The sequence below is a fragment of the Mus caroli genome, chromosome X, assembly GCF_900094665.2.
Source record: "Mus caroli chromosome X, CAROLI_EIJ_v1.1, whole genome shotgun sequence".
Classification (NCBI taxonomy): domain Eukaryota; kingdom Metazoa; phylum Chordata; class Mammalia; order Rodentia; family Muridae; genus Mus; species Mus caroli.
Window position 1 is genome coordinate 146,367,106 of NC_034589.1, and position 23,956 is coordinate 146,391,061.

At 34.7% G+C, this 23,956-nt stretch overlaps 1 protein-coding gene across 6 annotated transcripts in view; it reads right to left on the bottom strand.

The window, feature by feature from the left end:
- Positions 1-23,956, bottom strand: part of Cnksr2 (connector enhancer of kinase suppressor of Ras 2) — a 239,870-nt gene that overhangs the window by 9,046 nt on the left and 206,868 nt on the right. For 2 of the 6 annotated variants that reach the window (XM_029473145.1, XM_021153096.2), the window contains one exon: positions 3,626-5,188. The exons of the other annotated variants lie outside the window; for them this stretch is intronic. In XM_029473145.1, the coding sequence (XP_029329005.1) occupies positions 5,184-5,188 (5 nt within the window). In that variant the 3' untranslated portion in view covers positions 3,626-5,183. Of the gene's footprint in view, positions 1-3,625; positions 5,189-23,956 lie in introns of those variants that run through there. 6 annotated transcript variants of the gene reach the window in all.

A 23,956-nucleotide genomic window follows, 5' to 3' on the forward strand; every position in this document is an offset into this window, starting at 1 on the left:
CAGGTGGCATAATGTACTATTACTTTTTCAGTTCTAGAAAGGAGGTGAAAGAAAAAAGGATCTAAATTATAGATTTTGAATTTAAGGAGGGTAGACTTATTTTCACACAGTGAATTTTTTAAGAGAAATCTTTCTCATATTACCTAATACTGTAGGGCATATATATCTTGTTACATTTTGATCTAGCCTGTTCTCTTTCTCTATTTCTTTGTGTCTCTGTCTTCCATTTCTCTGCTGGGGATCAAATGAAGGGTCTTGTACATACTAGGCAAACATTCTATCATTGAACTACATCTCAACCCAACCCCTTTACCTTCACTTTTAATATCGTGGACTACTGCAGAAGCTTTAATTTTATACAATATCAGTGAAGTTTTACTTTAAGAAGACTAAGCAAAGATTAAATATAAAAATATAAATAACTATATAAAAACAAAAAGTCTCTCCTCTGTCCCCTTCTTAACATTATTTGAGGCAAAAACATCCAACCAAAAGACAACATAATTCTACAAGGTATTCGGTTTGACAGCTGTACAAAAAGCCAAGCATAGGTCTAGCTGGGCAGCACATCTGAACAAGGAATCACAATGACACAGAACATGGAAACATTTTGAAGTACTAGTTGGATGGTGTGGCTCCTATCAGAGATAAGAAAGTCCCTACTTAGTCCTCTATACACCATACACATATGCAACACTGCACAAGACACAGTAGTGGAATGAGCAAGGACGAGGGACTGAGAAGCCAGGCCACCACAAAATGTCACCAATGATTTAACATTCTAAGACTACACAAAGAGTCCTTTTATTTTCAAAAGAAGGGAGTGAGGGGCTGAGTCACATTATAAATCTGATTCACTGTGTTCAACAGTCAAAACAACACAGAACTCAACATTAAAGACAAAAACAGACCTTTATTTTCTTTTTTAGTTTTCAATTGGTTTTCTTGATTTTTCCCAGATGAATCTCAATTAAGTCTACAGGGCTACTGTTGCAACCGAAAACATGAAAGCACCTTTATTTTCTTCTCTCTTTGCCCTCTTCCTCTTCGTCTCCTTCACATTTCCCTTCAGGGTCCTCTCTCTTCTCAAACTTTGCTTTTTCTTCTCTTAGAAGAAGCTTGCCTTGGAAGATGAGGCAAACACTTGGTGAGGCCTGCTTCTCAACTGGTTTTTTTTCAGTGTGGCAGTTCAGCCATTGGAACACTGGCTAAAAACCAGCTCGTTTGCAATTTGAGTGAATGTTTCTGAAAATTGGCAAAGTGTAGCACATTCAAATAGAAGGACATATATAGGAACCTTCTGTGAGTCCCACCGAGGATGTGTAGCACTGCTGAAATGACATTTTAATTGGTGTCTAATTTATTCATGAAAGCTGGAACTATGAAGGAATAAAACTTTCCCCAAATTATATTTACATTTGTAGCATAAAAATTAGGTCTGTGTCAGATCACGCATTAAAAAAAAATCCATTCTAGTAAAGCAAAGAGCACTTATAAGTTCTCCCTTTTATATGAAATTTCATTGACTGGTGGATTTGAAGGTCAAAATGAAGTAACTGATTTGCATTCTGTGCCAAGAGATGATCATATCTGGCTGTGCCATAATTGGAAGGAGGGAAGAAACTCCCCTTTGGTATCATTCATACATTAGGAATCTAGGAACACGGTGAGCATCATAGTAATTCATTGGTTCTCTGCAGGCTGCATGGGGTTACCAGGTCGTTAAAAAAATAAAGAAAAGCTCAAATAAAAGATTAGCTAATAAAAAAAATACCAGTTTGTTGCAATGTCTTGAGCAGATTATAATGTATTCCTCAATTGCTCCAAAATTTTCGGTTAGTGAATTCTATGCATTTAGGTGCAGTGGTTTGTAAACATTTTTTCGACTGTTCACCCTTACAGGCTAAAACACTTGTGTTGTTCATAATTCATACACATTTAATAGTTTATCCATATATGCTATAAATATTCAGAAAGAAACTGAAAAGAATGAGATATAAAACTCAAGGAGAAAATCTAATTATTCTCTTCCTGTATGTTAATAGATTCTCCGTCAAACATCTATAACTGTGACTTCTATAAGGGGAATTTGTGTTACTGACATCTGCATTTCTCATTGTCTATCTACCATAATGCTTCACAGGTTCTCAACAAATTCAAATGGAGTGATAGTTTACTTTATTAATAACACACTTCAAAGAAGATTCCCATTAGATGACTGTGTGATTACTGAAAAGTAATTGTGCAGCACTGTTCATGTTTCTTTGGTAGAAACTAAAGACAATAAAACCTCACTCTTGTCTTCTGATTTCCCTGCCACTGCAATGGCATTGTTAAAGCAGAGTAAAAGATTAAAACAAAACCAAGAAATACATCAATTGGACTCTGCAAACAACAATGGGGAATGGATTCTTGGTACTTGTTTGGGAAGAGAATTATATTCTTTTAAAAATTGGACAATGATGTCCCCGTGGAAACAGTTGTTTTTTTTTTTTTTCTACAACACAGCTGTGTAATGAGCACAGAAGGTTGGGAAAGGTTAAATTACAGATGATAGAGAAGGCTAGACATAGTACTATTAGTCATCAGTCAGTTCTGAGTGGCAGTTGTTCTTATACAACCAGAAAGCACTTTAAGGCTTCTGGGCTAATCATATCAAGTATGTGAGACACTATTTTTGTCCCAAAGGGCAATTGTCATTTGCATCGAGACCACAGGACTATTTTTATGAATACTAATTTACTATCTTGTCACGGAAAACAATTTATTTATGTGTAAGGTGACAAACTTTTAGTTGATTTACTATCTTTGTAAGTTTTATATTAAAGGTGATTAAATAACCTAAGGTTAATACTATAACTTGAATTGTTTTATAGTTTAAAACACTAGCTATTTCAATCCAGGCCTTTATATTAAACAACTTGCTATATCTAATTTTGTAGAACTAGGGGGAAGGCAGCTTGTTGTATTAGAAAAGATTTTACAAGTTAGCTTTTAGTTTTTTCCTTTGCAGCCAATTAGTTATTTAATAATTAAAAACCATGTATTCTCTTTTAGGCAAAATAACACTTAAACATTACCATTAAGGCAACTGTTTCTCAGAAGGAAAAAATTAATTTTAACAAGTAAAATCCCTTTCTTTAAAGAGGACCAAGCAATTGGATATACCTACATTGATATAGTTTTCTATTCTTTTTAGATCAGGTAAATCCTGTACTTATAAATTAAGTGTGTCCAGTGGCTATAACTGTCAATTCTTTTACAACGGTAAAGCTTACTTCCATACAGCTGTGATGAAAATACTTAAAGCTGAAGTTTATTCTACATCTTTTTCTTCTGAGTACTTCTGCCAAATTCAGTAGTTTAATAAGAACTATATGACAGTGGTTGTCTGTTCAGGATACGATAGTTTTTTTTTTTTTTTTAATTTTTTTTTCTAGTGATGAAGAGTTCAAATGACAGAACATTGGCATCCCTAGCACTGCTTCACTAACCCCTAAGAAGGGATGGTTCTTTGAGAGGCAAACACAGAAATGATTGACAGAATCCAGATTTACCCACAGAATTTAGAAAATGTAACCAATAAAAGTGGAAGTCTAAGGCAAAAATTTATAATAGGGACAGCTTCAAAGCCAAACTAAGGGATTTTATTTGAAAATTAATACATAGTCACCACACTCATTGAGGAACCCCCCCTAAAATTCTTCAGATCATAAAGTTTTACTAGGATTTAAACAGGGAGCATGATCCAATAGAATTTCATTAATATTAAATGCCAATAAAATAAATATGACTTATTTCTATATACCAAGAACTACCATTCTTTAGATATTCTTAAAACACATGAAAATGTTTGGAGAACAGAGGCAGTTCTAAGGCAGATCAATGTGATTTTTATTCACAACACAAATTTCATTTGTGAGAAATAAGCATAGATTTTTTCATTAGAAAGATATTTGCTATCAAGCATACTTAGCAAATTATTTAGCTTTCTAAAAAGATCTGGTACCAACTGGTAATATTTTTATTTTTAAGCAATTTATATTTTTACAGGTATTCATATTATGCAATACCACACACTGCAGCAACAGGAAGAAAAACATTTCATAATACAATATTAAATTACTTTTTCACCGCACAGTATGAAATATCCATTAATTAGCATTAAAATCATTACAGTGTATCTTACCCAACTAAAGGAAATTTCACATCTACCACAGAAGAAAAATAAGCAATATTGAGCCACAGGGGACCCAGTTACATAGTATTATTAAATAGTATCTGAAGCTAGTTTGAAAGACATCCAGACAAAATATTTTTTCAAATATGGAAAACCACAGCCTATAGATTGGAATATTCTACAGAAAAAGAATAGCTCATTCCAGCTTATGAGGCAACATCACTTCTATGTAAGTGCCAAGGAAAAGGAGAAAGGAATTTTCACTGAGGAATCTAATAAAGCCTGGCATGAGAAATTTCCTTCATTAGTGTCACTGAAAGCAGTCTGCCTTACACCTGAATATGCTTTAATAATAGAATAAACATAGCGAGTTTCAGAGCAGGGTGTGTACACCTCGCCTTAATAGATTACACTTAATTTAGTACAATACAGCATGTCAAATTTTAAAAATGCAAATACACTTAACACAGAATTTGCTTCCGCTGCTTTGCCTTAACCATTAAGAGTCCATTAAACAGATAGGATTGTTAAATTATTGGTGCTGATCCCTCTCTTCCTGATGTCAGGAGAACACAACTGGGGTGTCGCCACAGAGCCCTTCCCCACACAAGACCCTTTTACCCTCTGTTCTCCCATAAAAAGGGCAGTTTTCGGCTACCGTGTTCCATCTTGATTTGTTTTGATCTTATGCTAGTCCCACTGTCGAAAGCTCGAATTCTTCTTAAGAGTGGCCTGCCCCTCTTAATATCCCTTTATGGAGGCCCCCAAATCCACAACACTTGATGATCTAAGCTTTTTACAAGTCTGTTTTCTGTTATAAACATCAAGGACGAGGCCATTTTAGTTGCTTGCAAGAGGTTGATGTTGAGTCTGCGCCGTGCCGACTCTCTTCCATCTAAATTCTCTAAACATTAGCTTATCAATCTGTGATTCCAATGGGTTGAGTGCCAACAGAAGTGGATCCGATTTGGCATGGAGAGGTTCTACCAACTCTCGCAGTGTATTAGCCTAATATAATAAAGCAGTGATACAATATGATGAAAGACCTGCGAGTGCCATTATTCCAAAGCACATCAGTATTTGTATTAGAAACACCATCATGCAGTACCCATGAAGAGAAACTAGAAAAAAATATGTCTAGAATTGCATATGGTTTTAATACTATAATGTCTTTCTGTTGGCATGCAAGTCTAGTTGGTCATAAATGGGACCAATTTTGATTTAGTTTGTTTGGAATGCCAAGCTTCCAATTATATACAATAACAAACAGACAAATCTTTTCCCACCTCTAACTTGCACACACACACACATCTATAGTTTGAATCAGAAAAGTTGGCTATTCTCCACACAGATGCAAAACCATCAGTCTTTTTAAAAAATCCAAATGTATTTCTAAATGTTTCCTCCTTTTCACTCAGCCAGAAAGTATGAAGAAGGGTTTTCTGGTCTTTGACCAGAATGCTGTCTTATTACCTTGACAAACACTACTGTCTTGACTCAGAGGAAGTAGCCTAGCTAGTACTATTCTGATGAGGAGGCCTCAACAGTAAATGACACAAAGTGAAAAGAAATGAAAAGCTACAACAATAAGCATGACAAAAAGATGATTTTATATCTGAGCCTTAGCCACACACCAAGGAGTTTAGAAACTGGAAGAGAATAATGTTTCTGAATGATGGGAAAAGTGAGGACAAGTTCAGATATGATCTAGTCTCTCTTTTTGTTCATTTTTATTTTATATCTTCAGGAATTCAAATGTCAGCAGGCACATATTAGCAATGTTTGTCATCTGTAGCATAAGGTAGAATTTTATCTGCTGCATCATGTCAATGTATTTAGATATATACCCAGAACAAAGGGAGAGAAAGATTAGAGAAAGCATTCTGTCTATTGCTACATCCTATAGAAAATGCGAAGGGGAAATAACTGATATATAGAAAATGAAAGAGTATATTTCAATAACCAGAAGAAGCACTTATTTATCACATCATACTATGTGCAGAAAGGGAGATGAGGACTAAGCAATTTTTCTATGTAGGTCAAGTGAAATAACATGTAATACCTCATCATTTAAAAGATTATAATGCTGGAAACCTATTTCTAGGTCCTATCACTGTTTAATAAGTATTGTCTGGTATGGGCTTTCAAGCTGGAAAATCAGAGGCAATCTAACCTGGAGTATAAAGTCATATCTCAATTTAAACTGTCCTTAATTTTCTATATAATTATTTTGTAAGTTTTGGACACATTCATCATTTCCTTGTAGAAATAATATTTCATGAAGAAATAATATTACATGAATATTTTCATTTCTAGGATATCCTCTAATGCACATTTAATTTATACTAAACTTAACTAGAACCCTAGTAATCAAGTGGGTTTAATTATGCAATATTGTTTCTATGAGATTACTGAATTTTATACAAGAGACTGAAAAGTATCTCCCTAGTTTAAAAAAGATTATGGGGGAGAACCACTATTTCACAATGGTAGGAGCTCATTACCAGTCTGTTAATATTAGCATAAAAGAAAGTAACTCCCTAAGGAAAGGTATCTCCTCAACTATTTGTGGTAACCACCACTGACTAGAGATTCTTAAGGATGGAGGAGTTCATTAAACACACATCTCTATGTGGTACTTCTCACCTATTGGATCAGGATTTCTGAGTATGGAGTGCTGGAATTTGCAGTTTACATAAGTGATGTCTTTTCTACCCACTGCAGTTTGAGTTCTACTTCAGGACAGTGGGACTGGCAAAGGGTACCAGATGGGTAGAATTGGTTGAACTAATATCAATGGCTATCCTGTAAATACAAGTAGTTTCTAAGCCATGGACCTTGAGGGGGAGATGTTATTAGCATTTAATTGCAGTCTTTCCATCAGTGGAACACTATCGCTCAGCTAAGTCATGTTCAAGATTTTTGCTGAAGAAGGTGTTGGACATATCTGGGTCTCCTGAAATTATAAAAAACGAAAAAGGTCTTGATAAGCTTATTGAATAAATTCTCAATTGCTAAGATTTTTTTTATAGTATAGAGTAGGGGAGGGGAGTTAAGAGGGGAGCAGAGGCAGAGGAAGGCAGAGAGAAGGAGAGAGTAGAGAAGCAGAGGCCAGCCATGGCCACATTGGTGGGGGGGAGGGAAGGGGATTGGTAGAGAGGGGAAGGATGGGGGCAAGTGGCAAGAGAGAGGCAAGAGAACAAGAGAGAGGAGGGGGTCAAGCAGCCCCTTTTATAGTGGGCAAAGCCTACCTGGCTGTTGCCAGATAACTGTGGGGAGGAACATACCTGGCTGTTGCCAGGAACTGTCGGGGTGGAGTTTAGACAGAATACCAACATTCCCCCATTTTGGTTTAGTTAAAAAAGAAAACAATTAGAAAGAGGTGATAGTGAAACAGGAATAGGGTCATTGTGATATCTGGCTGCTTCATGCTGGCATTGGGGTGACTTGTCTCTGGGGAACCTAGAGGAATGGGTATGGTGGGCGTTGGTCCAGTCTTAGGAGAGTTAGCTGTTTCCTTGCTGTCCAGGGTCTGTGGAGCCATCTGAGATTTATGTTGAGTAAAATAATTTCTATTTATTTTTGAGGCAAATGGAACAACTACAAAGATACTCCTAGACTCAGCCCAATTGAACCAATTGTATGGTTAGATATGTGCATTATGGATGTAAACTAAAAGCACTGGCCATCCAGTTCAACAGGTAAAGGCACAAAGGGCTAAAGGTGTGTGCCTCACCTACAAGCGTAACATCATCTCAAACATAAAAAGACCCACTTCAGAGTGAGACTACCCTATAAAAGTCTAACTTTGACTCTGAGAAACATTGTGGTCTGAGAACATAGACCACATTATCAACTAACCAGGGATCATAGGGGCTCATAGAGACTGAAGCGAGAATCAGTGAGCCAGTTTAGGTCTGACCTGAGCCCTCTGCATATATGTTATCGTTGTGTTGCTTGGTGTTTTATGAGACTCCTAACAGGGAGTGGGGGCTGTTTCTGACGTTTTTGCTTGCTTTTGGGACCCCTTTCCTCTTACTCAGCTGTCTAGTCTAGTAGCCTTAATAGGCTATGTGCCTAGACTTACTGTAACTTGTTATGCCATGTTTGGTGGATATTCCTAGGAGGCCTGCCCCTTTTTTGAAGGGAAACAGAGGAAGAGTGGATCTGGGGGAGAAGGTAGATTGGGGAGAGACTGGGAGGAGAGTAGGGAAGGGAAACTGACGTTAGATGTAATATATGAGAGAAGAATAAATAAATAAATAACCATAAATGTGATTCCTCCATTATCATTTGAGTAATGAGTAATTGAGTATTTTTAGATACTTAATTTGAGTAATGGAGAGATTTTCATAATTAATGAATACTTATTTTAAAACAAAGTCTTTAGTTTCTGCTGGAATGGCTAAAGTAGCATAGTGGCTAAATTGTGAGTGACAAACCCACTACATGGAAAGCAAAACTTCCCCGATACTTTCTAGAGAAGAATAATGTATATTTTAAATGTAAGAGATTTAAACTTTACGGTGACTTTATATGTTTCTATCGAAAGGAAGTAATTAGATAAGGTGATGATGATTGGTGTGAAATAACTTGGTGATGAGGACTGAAAATCTGGTGAATACACTTTATGTGTCATCATGTATGGCTTTGCCAAAGTGAAAAAACGGGAATTATCAATATTTAACTTTGTTTGTTTGTTCCTATTTATTTATTTGCCCTGACTATTTATTTATTTATTTATTTATTTATTTATTTATTTATTTATTTGCTCTGGCTGTCCTGGAACTCGTTCTGTAGACCAGGTTGGCCACAAACTCAGAGATCCACCTGTCTCTGCCTCCGGGATTAAAGCTACCGCCACCTGGTTTAAGTTTGTTTCTAAATCATTTCATTTAATAGTTCCAATCCTACTATGATACTTCTTTTTAAGACTTTTTAAGACCTCATAAGTACTTTGAAATGCAGTTTTTCTTGACCTGAACTTCAGTCCACTTAAGTGATCAGGTGGTAAAAATGTCTTTAAAGTCCTGATTACATTTTCATCTCAGAAGCTACTGAATATGACCACCGCGCTTGACTTGGTTTCTCCAAGAAATTGCAGTAGGATAACAGCTAAGTTAACTGGGGAGATGGGGTACTGAAGTAAAATGTTATATGTCTTCTTTTTATGTTCTTTGATCAATTTGCTGATGAGATAACTTGAACTTTGCACAGTAAATGTTGAAGCTGTGGAAAGCATAGCTTTCCTGCCCATCTTCATTAGTGGCAGTCAGTGGCTGAACTTGCTAATTATTCAAAACATAGTTTAAAAATAAATGAATATGTTTGTCTTTTTTAACTCAACAGCAGTATCTTTCCAAGTACTACCTAATAGATATACCCTATAGCTATTTCTTTGGGCTCTCCTTCACTTCTGTGGCACAAGGGACTGTATCCAGAGTCTCATGAATGGTAAATGTGCAGTCTACCTCTGAGCTACCTTCTCAGCCCGATTCTACTCTACGCTTATTCTCATACTGAATTTTAAACTATCCTCAAAGTTCTGCCATATGGTAAGAGCACTGTTATTTTTAAATAATGTCATTCAGTGTCAGCTCCAGCATCATGTCATCCTAGGAAAGCAAAGGGCTGCAGAGGGAGAGGGGCACTTAATCTGAAAGTTGCTGAAATCGAACTTATTTTCAACAAGAACATAACAGGTGGTAGGGGGGCAGCAGTGAAAATATTGTAGGAGAGTAAGAAAAGCAGTTTTTCATATTCTTAAAATCTAAAGATTACTTCCTCTCAAACTACATGCTGCCTTGATTGTAGAACTTAGAAATGAATTTTTGCTTACTGTTTTTGAGAGAGGAATTCTTATAACATAGAAATATTGATTTTCCTTTTCCAATAACTTCTAAATGTTAATGCTTTATTAATAACCTCCTTGGCATGCCAGTCTGACATTTGGGATCATTTACTCATTAACAACTCTGGCAAGGAGATCAGCTGCTTTGGGGGCACTGCCAATTGAGTTTCAGGACCATCAAAAATATCTTCTTCAGCAAAGCAAGTGCCAAGAACAAGCAGAAAATTCAAGAACACATCACTTTTCACTAATATTTTTTCTTTACTTCAAATCTGTTATAAAGCTAATGTAACATTTTCATATACTTTTTATATTCTAATCTATAATTATTATATCATAAAGCTCCTTTGTTTAAATAGTTTCACAATTCAACACTGAAATTCTATTTTAGTGATAAGTATTATGTCCTTTCCATGAAACTATGTGGTAAAAAACCACTGCGAAACTGTAGAGATAAGAAATGTACCACGGATGAAACCAATTAGCACAACTGTTCATCTTAATTAAAAACCTGAGTTAATGAGTATACATATTCGATCTTATCTGTCTTAAAAATGGATGGTTATTAGATTTTATAGCAGTAAACTCGTCTAGTATTTGGGATAGAAAAGATCAGAATCTAGCAACCTATGGGGAGTATTCCATTGAAAATATTCCATTACATGTGAGTTTCATGTCTCCTTCCGGACAATATTGTATAGAACTGCTCTTATAAAGAAAATTAAAGTTTACTTAAACGTTACAAAGATGCAGACTCTCGGTGTTCTTACGGAAAAATATGAATGGCTGAGAGGCTGCCATACCTGTGTTTAACATTTACTATCACATGTTGAATTTTACACTCATCAGGATAATTACAGAAAAGTGGACTCATACACGAGCTTAACTAAGGGTGAGAGTTCCTTTTATAAAACTCAAAAATTTGAAGTGTCAGAAGGTTCTCCTAAACTTAAAATGTAATTTGTATTGAACCATGAAATAAGTTTAATCTTAGTACATTTGTTTCTTGTCTGTAAATTAATCAACTTTATAGTGGTTGATGGGGTTGCATGTAATACATTTCAAAAAACAAGAACTCTGTATTTCACTGATTTAAATATTTCTATGCATTAGATTTTATTTATAAAAGACTATGCTGCCTTCTCTAGCATAAAAATAGGCAACTATTAAGGAAAAAGGCTGTTTCAAGTCATTTTGTATTGCATAAGGATATGCAAAAAGGCGTGTTATTTGGGATTTCCAAATTTCATTTAAAACTCCATTACCATTTGGTTTGATTACTTTGTGGGGTAAGGGAAAAGCAAACCAATGATAGCTATGGAGCAGTTTACCAAAGAACTCCGTGACAGTGGTCTTATTTATTTTATGTGTCTATTAGTTTATGTTATTAGCATCATTATTGTATATAAAAATATAAAAATACACATAGGACTACAGTTTAAGAGTTCTTTGATACATATATACATACTACTATCACAAATGTCTGTATGTACACATATACACATACACTTATATGAACACATTGTAAAACATACCGGTTTTTATATTGTTGAAGAGCTACTTCATCAGACATCAACATATGATGTTATATCTAGATTTATTATGAAATATTACATCAACCTCTTCTTAAGTCCATGAATACTACTAATCAAGTTTCTAGAACAATGTATCTCTTGATTTGGTTAAGGGCACAAGTAATCTAAAAGACATCAATCTTGGATTTTGAAGCAATTCAGAAAATCTCAAACTTAATTAAAAGTAGCTTCAAACCACCAACAAGTAGTATATCAATGACATGTGCTTAGTACTATTTAGGAAGGCTGTCAAATAGTTTAAAGTAAGACATTATTTCTCGGCAATTGACTTAAGCAGAGTACACACCATGAATAGACATAAAACCAGAACCTGGCTAAAAAAAAATATCAGGATGACATTTTTTTCTTCCTTATTGTAAATCTTCAGTACAACACTAGAGAGCCCATTTTCCCCTTTGTGGAAAATCAATAGATATCTCAAAAGTATAAGTAGCAACTTTTCTTTAATAAAATAATATATTTTAATTAAAGAAGGCCTTGACAACCAAGACTTTAGTTTTAGCCCTACTAGCAATCATTACTGATCTTACTGTGTGGGCAAATTGGTTACCATGGTGATGAAAAAGTCATCCTGGGAAGTATACACTACATTACATTGCTCACCATAGAAACAGTCCATCTGAAATCAAATGCAGCTTCTAGATTTAGTATGGCCAAATCTTGAAGTTCCAAAGAACTGTGCTTTGCCTCAGGAGTTGCTAAAGCAACTTACCAAAAAAGGTGAGTTACAGACACCCACACCATATTGTCACTAAGATGTCAGATCTAGTCTTGTGTGGTGGCAACTATATGCAATTTCAGCACTTGGAAGGTGAAGGCAGAAGGATCTTTGAACTTTTCAGGCCTAGGGTATGGCATACAATGAGACCCTGCCATTTTATTTTTAAAGACATTTCCCTTGGATAAAATTTCTCATTTGTGATGGATTCTCTTGATAAGACTTTTTCACATTCTTAGGCCTTATGTGCCTTATGTGCTCTTTTCAATGTTTTAAAACTCTTGTCTGACCAGTGAGTACTGCATGAGATAGGTGCATATATTTGTTATTGGCATTATTTAAATGTCAAATACTAACGTTCATGAAGTTTCTCACTTCGGCTCACTTACTGCTACCTGGCAGGCTATTTAATGAGTGCTATATTAGCTAACAGATTCCCCTAGGAGGCATGCTCTAAGCATACATTATACTGTTAAATTCTCATTCCCTACTTGTTGATATTGGTTTTAGCAGGTTAGTTTATCTCCATAGATAAATGGTAATGTTCAATGGAGGGAGGACCAGAACTTAAATTTAAATAATTAGAACAGTTTTCTAAATGGCCTCTCCACACTTATTCTTCTATATCAATATATCTACTTTGCCAAAGAGGAGTCTTTCTGATACATATATTGGATTATATTATATGTTTATATGTATCTACTGAAACCCTCATGTTCTTTAAGAGATCATGCAAACCTTCAGGCATGGCATGTTAGGATCTTCAGAATTTAGTTCCAAGACAATTCTTGTCATAGTTCTACTTGTCTATACTCCTATGCCAAATGTCTTTAGATTATTTTTGTTTTATCTGTATCTATGTTTGTTGATAATATTTTAAACTTTTAAAATTATGTCCTAGTGTATATGTTTGTGTACATGAGTGTCAATGCTTGTTGAGGTCAAAGGATTTCCCTGGAGCAGGCAGTTATGAGCTACCCAATATGTGGGTTCTGGAAACTGGACTCGGTTTGTCTCAAAGACCAGTACACACTCATCTCCCTTGTTCCAATTTTAATTTTTTCAAACCACGTAAAAAGATCCTTCATTTTCTTTCTTTGAGGTGAAATCATCTAGCTTAAATGTGAGGCCCTGTGTGTGAAATTTTACAGGGTAGAGCTAAATGAGCTCTTTTACATTCTTTCACTGAAATTAAATTATTATTAAGTGCTCAATTTTAAGAATACTTGGGATACTATACTATTATATTAGAATGTTTTTGCTTTTCTATTAGATGACAAATTCACTTTGCAATTTGAGGTTGATTTTTCTAGTACTTGCTAGAGTAGAGACTTAGGACACGGGTGGGTGCCTCCAAAAATATTACTTGATTGTATTAAATTACCAAAATGTTTTCATTCAATATTAAAGGCCATGGGGTACAAGTTGTACATTAAATACCCATCTTAAAGTACTGATTGGAATATTATACCTCAGTAGAATTTCAACTGAAATAAGAAAATATGCTTTAAAATCTTAAATGTGAAGTATATGGCAGAAGTGAAATTTTGGGGAAGATAAGAGTCTGAAATCACAAGTGTTATTTTTGGTTTTCTATGTCAAGGAAGAATGACTTAGGCCTTATGCGAAGTAATAATATAACTGTACTATAGGGATTTCCTTCGAATGGACTATGATGCCAATTTATTTATATGTCATTAATATTAGGAATAGATAAAATGATAGAAGGCAAATAAGTTATCAATACAGCTCATAAATAAATATTCTGTAATGGCTCTTCCTTTATTAACAGAGGGTGATTAGAAACAGGAAATATCTTAAGTACATTGCTGCCTTGGGGCAGCTGTTGATAGGCAAATGCTTGATAGGGTAGGCTTATTGCTATATTTGGAATTTGGTCGTTTAACTAGATTTTGAGTGGCTACTTTTCCTTTAATGCTGTATGAAACAGGAAAAATAGGTATCATTGTAACATAACCATTAGTTATTAAAAGAACTTTAAATGTCATATTATAAACCTACTTAAATCTTTTTTTCCCCTAAACTACCATGCCAGACTGGATGTTGCCATGTTCATGCCTTGATGATAATGGACTGAACCTATGAACCTATAAGCCAGTCCCAAATAAATGTTCTTATGAGAAAAAAAAATGTAACAGAGTAGTCAAGTTTCATTCAAATGTTTGAGTCATTTACTTATTCATTCATTACTTTTCAGTTTTCATAGTATAACATGCTTTTTATAAAAATTGGGTTCAGATCATTTTAAGTCTACATTATCAGTTTTTAATCATTAATAAGATCTGATTTCTTATATCACTGGTTCAATTACAGTTTTTCTAAAACTTCAATATTTTAATTAGCCATAATTAAAAAACCATAATAATTAGTATTCTTTTGAATTTAATTTTTTGCAATAGTACAGATAAATGCTTAAAACCTGTTCCCTAATGTGATTACAGAGATGGCTTAGTGGTCAAGAGTGGTTAAAATGACTACTGTTCCAGATGATATCATTCGGCTTCCAGCACGTGTATCAGAAGACTCCCATTCTCTTGTCCTCTAGCTAAAGGAAATACATTGTCCTCTTTTGTTCTATGTGGGCACTTTCACTTATATATACACATTCCCCCATATATACACATATGTGTAAAATATATAATAAAACTAAATCTTTACATAAAAGTAAGAATTCTTATTCTATAATACTTAAGCGTAATGGTCACTTACACTTTGATTTAACTGGGTTATACAGTCACCTGCATTATGAGCCTCTGGGGGTAATACACAATTACGTCAGACAGTCTCAATTTAAGACAAGTTCTGGTTTTAGAAATCAAGCAATAAGCTGAATAAAAGCTTGGCCAAGTATATTAATATAACAAGTTTCTAACTGCAATGAAACAAGTCATGACGGAAAACTTGGGAACACTATTCTTTTTCACATCATAAAAATTCCAGATTGCTCCTATTGTTTACCGATAATAATTCTGCCATTACAGGAAAAAGTTTCATCATTTTAGTGCCTCCACACTCCACTGAAATAGTTTATCAACTGGTTAAAGATACCTTATCTGATATCAGTGATGTTAATATGCAAAAAGTAGTTCTGAATATCAGCAGTGGGCTTCCTTACACTTTTCAGAAACTCAAGACAGATTTTGTTTCATCACTAGAATACTCTAGGGTAACGTTTGGACAATAAATCATTTGTGTGATTTGGCTGTCACATTCCATTATCAGTGTTCAGAGGTCTTTTTATTGTGAACAGACTGCTAAATATAATGGGGGAAGTGTTAAGTTTTACCAGAACTTTAAAGTAGTATTTATTTTATTTGCTTTTTTGATCACATAATAATTTATCAGAAACCAAATTTTGGAAATCTACATATTTTTTCCTCAACAATACACACGATTATGTACATATATTTATACACATATATTTTATGTATGATATTCTTTAAAATGATTTTATTTATTATTTATTCATTCTGGGATCTCTGACAACATATACACAATGTTTTATACCCTATTTAATACATTCTTAGGGACTTAGGCAAATAATGTTTTGAAAGGCAGTTTTTTAAATCAAGCTTACATGGTGATTTCTGACATCAGATTAGCTACATTAATAATCCAGTTGGAAAAGACATAACATTGGCTATGTTACGCAAGGCAGCTTAGAGTACAGTATGTGCCATCAAATCTCGTATCAGTCTCTGTATTGGACTCTAAGTATTGGAAATCCATTAAACATGAGACCAGTCTCTTTACTTATGGGCAAGATAAAATTGTGTACCTTCCACCTACTGTGTTCTCTGGACTTCCAAAACTATCTTAATCTTTCTTCCATATGACCAGATTTAAACAATTTGCCGTTTTTTCCTTTGAGATCTAATTTGCTCATTTCAGTTTCACAAAGAATATAAAATACTCAGAAATCTAAGTTTGTGTAAATACAAGGAAGAACTTTTAAAATAAAATGTCTTTTTCTTTTTGGATGCAGAAGCTCTGAAATCCTAAAATATTCAAACAGAGGCTTGATAATAAATTTTCTTAAATATAAAGGGCTTTCTTTTTTTGGGTGGGAAGGTGGATAAAAACTGTCTTAGAATTCTTAAACTTGATGGTGAGATAGTCAATATTTGTAGTTAAATATAGCATGACATATTCTATGTTTACCTTAACAAAAACAACTAATGAGCTAACCCTCCTTACTATAAATCACTTTGCAATGGACTCTGTATTATTACCAGAGAGAAAAACTGATAGAAACACATTAAAAAAGGATACATCCTACTGATTTCAAAGCAGCATTCAAAGTAAGTTAAAGATTACTTCACTTAATTATTCAGCATTTGTATAGATTTATCTTTGGAACTGTAAACCCTTTCCTGCCTTCAGTGCTGAGGCATGATTCTAATTAAGTTAACAAAAGCATATCATAAGCCTCAGTTCCCAAACTGCAAGAATCTATAGAAGACTTCCCAGTGACTATATACAGTGCACAAAGACAATATAGTTCAAAGTGAGGGATGAGGCTTGTTGTCAGATTTGCTAAACAGTTATATTAAACACACTGATTCCATGCTGTTCCTCTTTTAGGGGAAAAACGTGTAAATGCCTGAATTCGACATAATTAAAGGACAATGAAAAATAGCAGGCATGCCAAGGGGAAGAAGATAGAGAGTAAACTTAGCGATACTAAAATCCTAAGTTATTTTCTCACACTAAGAATCACAGGGTACATACTTTAAAACATCCATTTCACAAACCATAGGATAGCCTTTGTGATGATAGGGTAAAATATCACAAATTTAAGCAAAATTTGAAAAGAAAAGACATATAGAGGCATGAATGACAACATTTGGAAGGTCTAATATAATCTGTGGGTGACTTATCCAAAGGCAATAGCACAATAAAACATTAGATTTTAAAATTGTGGGTTAAAGATTTTAAATGGGGAAGAAAATTCAAAATCTTTAAAATGGGAAAGTTAATTTTTTTTGATAACACTATTTCACAATAATTATAAAATTATGAAGCATGTTCTTTCTAAATGAATGAAATATTTATCCATAGCCTGTAGAATATATCTGTAGCCTGTAGACTATATCTACTTTATTGTGTTATACATTTGATTTGTAATTGATCAGAACTGCTGAGCAACCAGAATGTTTATTTCTAAGCCATGACTTTTAAGAAGTGAGCTAAACCACACATAGATATTCAGGTAAACTCACCTCCAGTCTTGCAAAGTTTGCACAAATTATAAATAAATTAAAATGAGAATAGACTACATTGTGCTATTTCTCTAAGAATCAATTTTGCAAAATTGTTAACTGGATATGAGAGAAAATTATTGGCACAAATTAAAAAATGCACTATGTATTTTGAATTACTAAGTTTTTTCCTTTTATTTGATATTCTGCTTATTTGATATGTGAACAATAAATACCTATGGAGGAGTGGGCACAAGTTTAGAGCTAGTTGGATCATATATTTTTACAGTAAAGGGGAATTATAGGACATTTAGTTATATATCAGTAGATCTAGACATTGAAATGTTATAGAATTCATGATTGGGAATATTAAATAATATGTAAATTATCTGAAATGACAACTTTAGCCACAGTATTGAATTATATTAAAATTTCTGTGAAATAATTCAATGCATTTATATTATTGGCATACCTATATCTTGTGTTGGTATCAGAAATACATTTACATGAAGCTTTCATACTACATAGGAAAAAATTCTAGGATTTCTGAAATATGAAGCTTAAACATTATAACAAAGTGTCAACTTTACAGTTGAACATACACATATGGGCACTTGTCCTTTAGTGAAAAACATATTACTAAGAACCTTTTCCCATTAAAGGAGAATTCTCAGAATATAATTGAGGTGTGTGTATATGTGTGTGTGTGTGTGTGTGTGTGTGTGTGTGTGAGAGAGAGAGAGAGAGAGAGAGAGAGAGAGAGAGAGAGAGAGAGAGAGAGAGAGAGAGAGAAAATGCTACCTGTGGGCATAGTGTTTGTAGAGGCTGGAAGAAGATGTGAACCACTAGATGTGGGTTCTCTGGGGACTAAACTTGGGTGCTTTGGAAAAGCAGCAAGTTCTCTTAGACATTGAGCCCTCTTTAGCACCCATACCGTTCTTAAGAACAAATCTTAGAATCTGGCCTGGTTGTTTTATCCCAGAGCTTTGAGATAAGCTGACAGTATTAGAAAATCTCCATAAAGAAGAGAAAAAAATGTAAGCCCTGAGGGATTAGATAAGCAGATAAGAGAACTTCTGATATATAAATGTAGGGTAAAGAAGGAAAAGCAGGATGAATTTCAGGGGGGTTTCTGTACGACATGCTAGAAACTACTCCTATTGAGAAGCTAACAATAAGTCATTACTGAATTGAAAAGTCATTTGCCTTTATGAATTGTGAACATAGTAAGAAGCAACATCATGACTGAATCTGATTATCTATTTTGGCAAAAATATAAATCATAACTTGTCTTAGCTACGATAATGATAGGTTGTCATTCTGTTATGTGAGTTTAAATTTTACCCCTGGCTGCATCTTCTGCTGGTGTAACTTTGTAGCATGTATAAATCTTTTTCCCCTCCACTGAAAACTGGTTTTATTACTTTGAACATCACCTTATTTACTAAACTACAAGAGTCATTATTAATACTTCTCCCAAACTAATTAAGATGGTACTACGTGATAAATGACTTTTTAGGAAGACCCAAGGCTGTGAAACAAGCATACAGTTAATCTGAGTCGCCTCTTTCCATAAGCCATGGATTTTGTTGGAAGGACAATAGCCTAGAGGCGGTAAAAGATCTGTTTCTAAGTAGATTATGAAAATGAATGAATCACTTCATATGTCACATAATTGTGACATTTATATTTGAACTGTGATTCTATAGAAGAGGATTGTTGTCACCCATAAACCATCCTGCTCAATGGGACTGAAAAGGGAGTCCCAGGGCCAAAGAGCTGTAATTCTAGTTACTAGCATCCCAGCATAAACAGGGCACACTCAACACTTGCACATTTTGCCTTTAAGTAATGTCTAAAATAAATAGATGAACAATGTTTTGTTTTCTGGTTCATGTTATTAGTGGTTAATAATTGTTTACGACATGTAAGGAAAAAGTAAGGCTTGTGTGATTTAAAATGTACCCTCTATCAGCATTAGAATTCTAGACAGATTATTTTCCACATAATCACCAGTGTTTGTATTTCTTTACAGTTTTATACATCAGACAACATGGGATTGGGATTTCCCCCTAGATTTCCTGTGTTCTTTGCTTGTATTTACTTGTCTAAGCAGCCAAGGATGGTACCTGCAACTTTATGAAAGTGATATATTTAAACTGTTCTGCTATTCTTTGACCTTTTTCATGTTATTACTGTTTACATGTGTACTTTGGATTTCAGCTGTAACTTCACAGATTATTTATGATGCTGTTCTTACCAAATTATTTACTTGTGTGCAAAATTTACATTAGTCTCAACTTGTTCCATTCTGCTAATCCTGCCTTTAATATAGGTTTGTATTCAAATTATAGCATTTTCTTGCCTGCAAGATACCTGGATGCTCTTAAAGATAAAACGTGCACCTTTGGAGCCTGACAGTAACTGAACCCATTGAGGGCATCTTCTCTGCACTGTATTAGTAGTCATTATCAGTCTCTCTGCCTAGATAATTCCAGGCATTGACTATGTAACTACAACATAACCTGCACAGCTCCAAAACTGCCAATGACATGCAAAGAATGTTATATTTTAAAATATAAGTTTAGCATGTATTTTTCAGAGGTTCTAGTTTGAAAAGCATAAATATTATATCCAGATAGCCTGATGTATATTGTAGTTACATGGTAATAGATTGAATCTCTTTCTGCTCAGGTTGAAAGACTGAGATTTTGTTTTAGCTTTCTAAGACTAAGTTAATACATGTGTAAATTAAAGGAAAATGCTGATGGGTAATCTCCAAAATAGTGAAAAAGAGAGCATTATGATTCTATTAAAGAAATGAGTGCACAAAGAATGTGTGACTGGAAAGGCTATCTTATAACAGCCAAGGAGGAAATCGGCAGGATCAAGGGATAAATCTTTTGAAAATCTCACCTAAAGTCCCTACCATTGCAAAGGTGTAAAAGACACTCTCTGCCTTATCAAGGCAGTATTTTAGTGTTATAACAAATAATTTCTGAATTAAGTATACGTTTATATTGTCAATGATTTATACCTCTTAAAAGTTGTAGAGGCTGACATAATTAGTAATTTAATTTAAGGACATTATTAAAAGGCCCATACCTCAGTAAGCTTTGAAAGCGCTAATTGGGATAATAGGAAAGTACTTGTCTTTTCCCAAATGTCAGTGAAGTAGGTCAGCATAATTAATATGCATGCTGACTTTTCAGTCAAAGGAAAACAAGACATGTCTCATCTGTGTACTTTTAGTACCATCTATTTCAGACTAAAATGATTTCAACCTGAGAAAATTGTCACAGAATGACTCAGTTAAATAACTGAATTTCAAATAAGACAAAAGGTAGTTCAACCATGGGCACAGAGATTGCAGTCTGTTCTATGGAAGGCTAAATTTCACAACCAGGAGGAAATAAAAAATGATTCAGGGTTATGGATTTAGGTAGCTCTTGTTCCTTGAAGTTCACTGCAAACATGTGTCATTACATGAGGTGAGACAAAATAAATGATATAAAAGGAGTTTGGTTAACAATACTTCCTCATGCTTAAGTTATAAAGCAGTTTATATTTTCATGTTTTCTATTACCCACTTTGGTTCCCTGCTAAGCAGTTCCTATTTTAAATGTTTAGGCAACATTTAAAAAAATATTTTGAGCCAGACATATACTCACTTTCCCTGCACAGGAATAGTACACATTTCCTTTAGTAGCTCAAGCTGAGTGCTGGCCTGGAGCAGGAGAGCTCTGAGAGACTGAGTTTTGTGAGTTTGCTTTGCTTGTCAATCTATGTGTCTACATAAAAGAGTGCTCTGTGTGAGAGGATGTACGTATATGTGTGATGCTGACATCATGGCCATGGCTTTTTGTTCTGTGCATAATTTCTGTTTCTGGCATAATACCCAGCAGTTTGGTTTGAATAAGCAGCCTTCATGGTTATTTCTAATGACCAATTTACACAAGGCATGATTATGACATTCTCAAAGTAGATCCTAAATAGACTGAGCCACTAAACAAAGAACATACACAGGCTGGAAGGAGGCCGCCAGCAGACATGCAGCTCAGTCTCCATGGCTGCGTTGCCTGAGCTCAGTGGGAGAGGATGCACCTCCCCTGGCAGACTTAATGCACCAGGGTGGGGGGATTCCCAAGGGGTCCACTCTCTCAGAGGAGATCTGGATGGGGGAGGGTCTCTGTGAAGGGGGACTGGGAAAGGCTAGTGTAAACAGAAAAATGGTCAAGTTATCTGTCTTTTAAAAGAAATAACTGATTTTAAAGTCAATCTTTTCCAAATGAAACATTTATCGTGTTAGATAATTCTAAATATTTAGAATGTGACAAAAAATCAGTCACCATGAGAAAGGTGAACATATATTGCACTGAATATGAAAAATCTTCCAGGCACAATGGGATGCAGTGCTCCATACAGAACAGTTTGTAGTGCATGAAAAAAATTAAGTGAGGAGATTTATTGAGTACCCTGAAAGAAATAGATGGGGCCTCAAAAATACTACTTGACCATTTTTAGTGAGGCTAATCATAATGGAATTGCATGGACTGCCCCCACAATATTGAACTATGATGACAAAATGTGTAATATTAAATTTATTGACAAACTCATTCGAACTGTCCTGCCTTGCCATGTTTATTCTGCAAAGAGACATGGAAAACAATGGACAGTATCAAATAATTATGCATTTAATGCATCTATAGCCCAAACTTAAAAAATGCCATCAACCTAGGGGTGTATCTGAAGAGAAATCCTATACAAAAACAATAAAAAGAGGACCCTTGAAGAAAAAAAATCAAAAGCCATCTAACTAGAAATGCTCTGTGGCTTTGGAAACCTAAAGAAAGGGTTGGTCTGATACCATGTTCCAGACATGATTACTCCTTCCTACTTCTCCCCCACATGATGACTAGGACAAAATAAATCACTTAAAAAAAGACAGAACTATTGACTTTGCCTATAAAATTGATAGAAAGTTTTATGAACAGCATTCCTATTTCAGAATTTAATACTCTTTAATTGGCTGAGATGGAGCATTTTCCCTCCCCAGGGTTTACAGAGTAATAAGCAAACCTTATATATGTATGTATAGCTGTTGTAAAGCACCTGGGTGAGAATCAAACAAGTTTTCGAACCAACACTTAAAACTGAGAAAAGTTTGTTAATTCTGCTAGTCAGAGTATTAAGCATGTATTAGGCTTGCCAGAATGCCGAGAAAAGCCTAGGATGCGTCTTAACTACTCTTTTCATAAGAGTCTTCTATAATGTCTGATAGATATAGATGTTGGGAGGTTTTGCAAGTGATGGGTGCTAATTATCTTTTCAGCACTGACTGCCATATCTTTTGCAATGTTCTCATGGATACTGGCTAATATGTACTTTATACAGAAAACGTCTAAATGTGAATTTGGTGACAAATGATTCTTATATTTTATTGGTGGAAGATATAGAATTCTCATCAAGTCATGTGAGCAGAAGAGGCTCCTTGCTAAAGAAACCAAGTGTCACACTGACAGAGCGCTGACCTGTTAGTAACTTGTAAGCTCTACGTTGTTGATTTTCCCACTAGTAGTGATGAATAACTTATGCTAATGTAACCTATAATCAAAGTCCCTTAGTGACAGGGTGCATATTACATTTTATTTGTATCTTCAAAAAGAGGAGGCCAATCCACTAAAAAAAGCAAATAAATAACTGGTTCAAGCATTATTGGTTCCAGTCATCTATACTAATTTGCTTAATTCACATAAGGTTATTCACCTACAATCTTTTCATTTTACAGTTAGGACTTAAAGCCAGACGTTTCACAATTTAAATAACTGAGTTAAAGCCTTTTCTTTAAATAAATCAGGGTTCTGGACCAGTGTTTTATGGTAGTTATAAACAGAAGCTTCGTATTCGCATGTTGCATAACAAACTTGATAGCTTGTAAATATATTCAGCTTTTTTTTTTTTTTTTGAGACTGGGTCTCACATAGCCTGCATTAACTCTGAGCTTTCTATGCACCTGATGATGATCTCAAATTCCTAATCCTCCTGTCTCTACATTCCAAGTGTCTAAGTGTGTGTGTGTATGCACCACTATGTCTGTCTAAAAACATATTTTTAAGGTAAAACACCCCAGAATTACTAGAAAAGTGACTGAATTATCTTCTTTTCCTCTTGAGTTCATACCCATACCAATGTACATCAACAAAATAACTGGATGCTTCCAGCAAATTGGTTTCTAGAAAAAGCCAAGCAATTTGGAATGGCATGCTATATGAAATTTCTTTTAGGGGAAAAGTGCCTTTTGAACTTTTTCCCTGACAGTGAGAGGTAAGATATGAGTGTAAATGTTGGTATGCATGTGTGTAGTCAGTTATGCAGCCAGGGTTTTGTTGA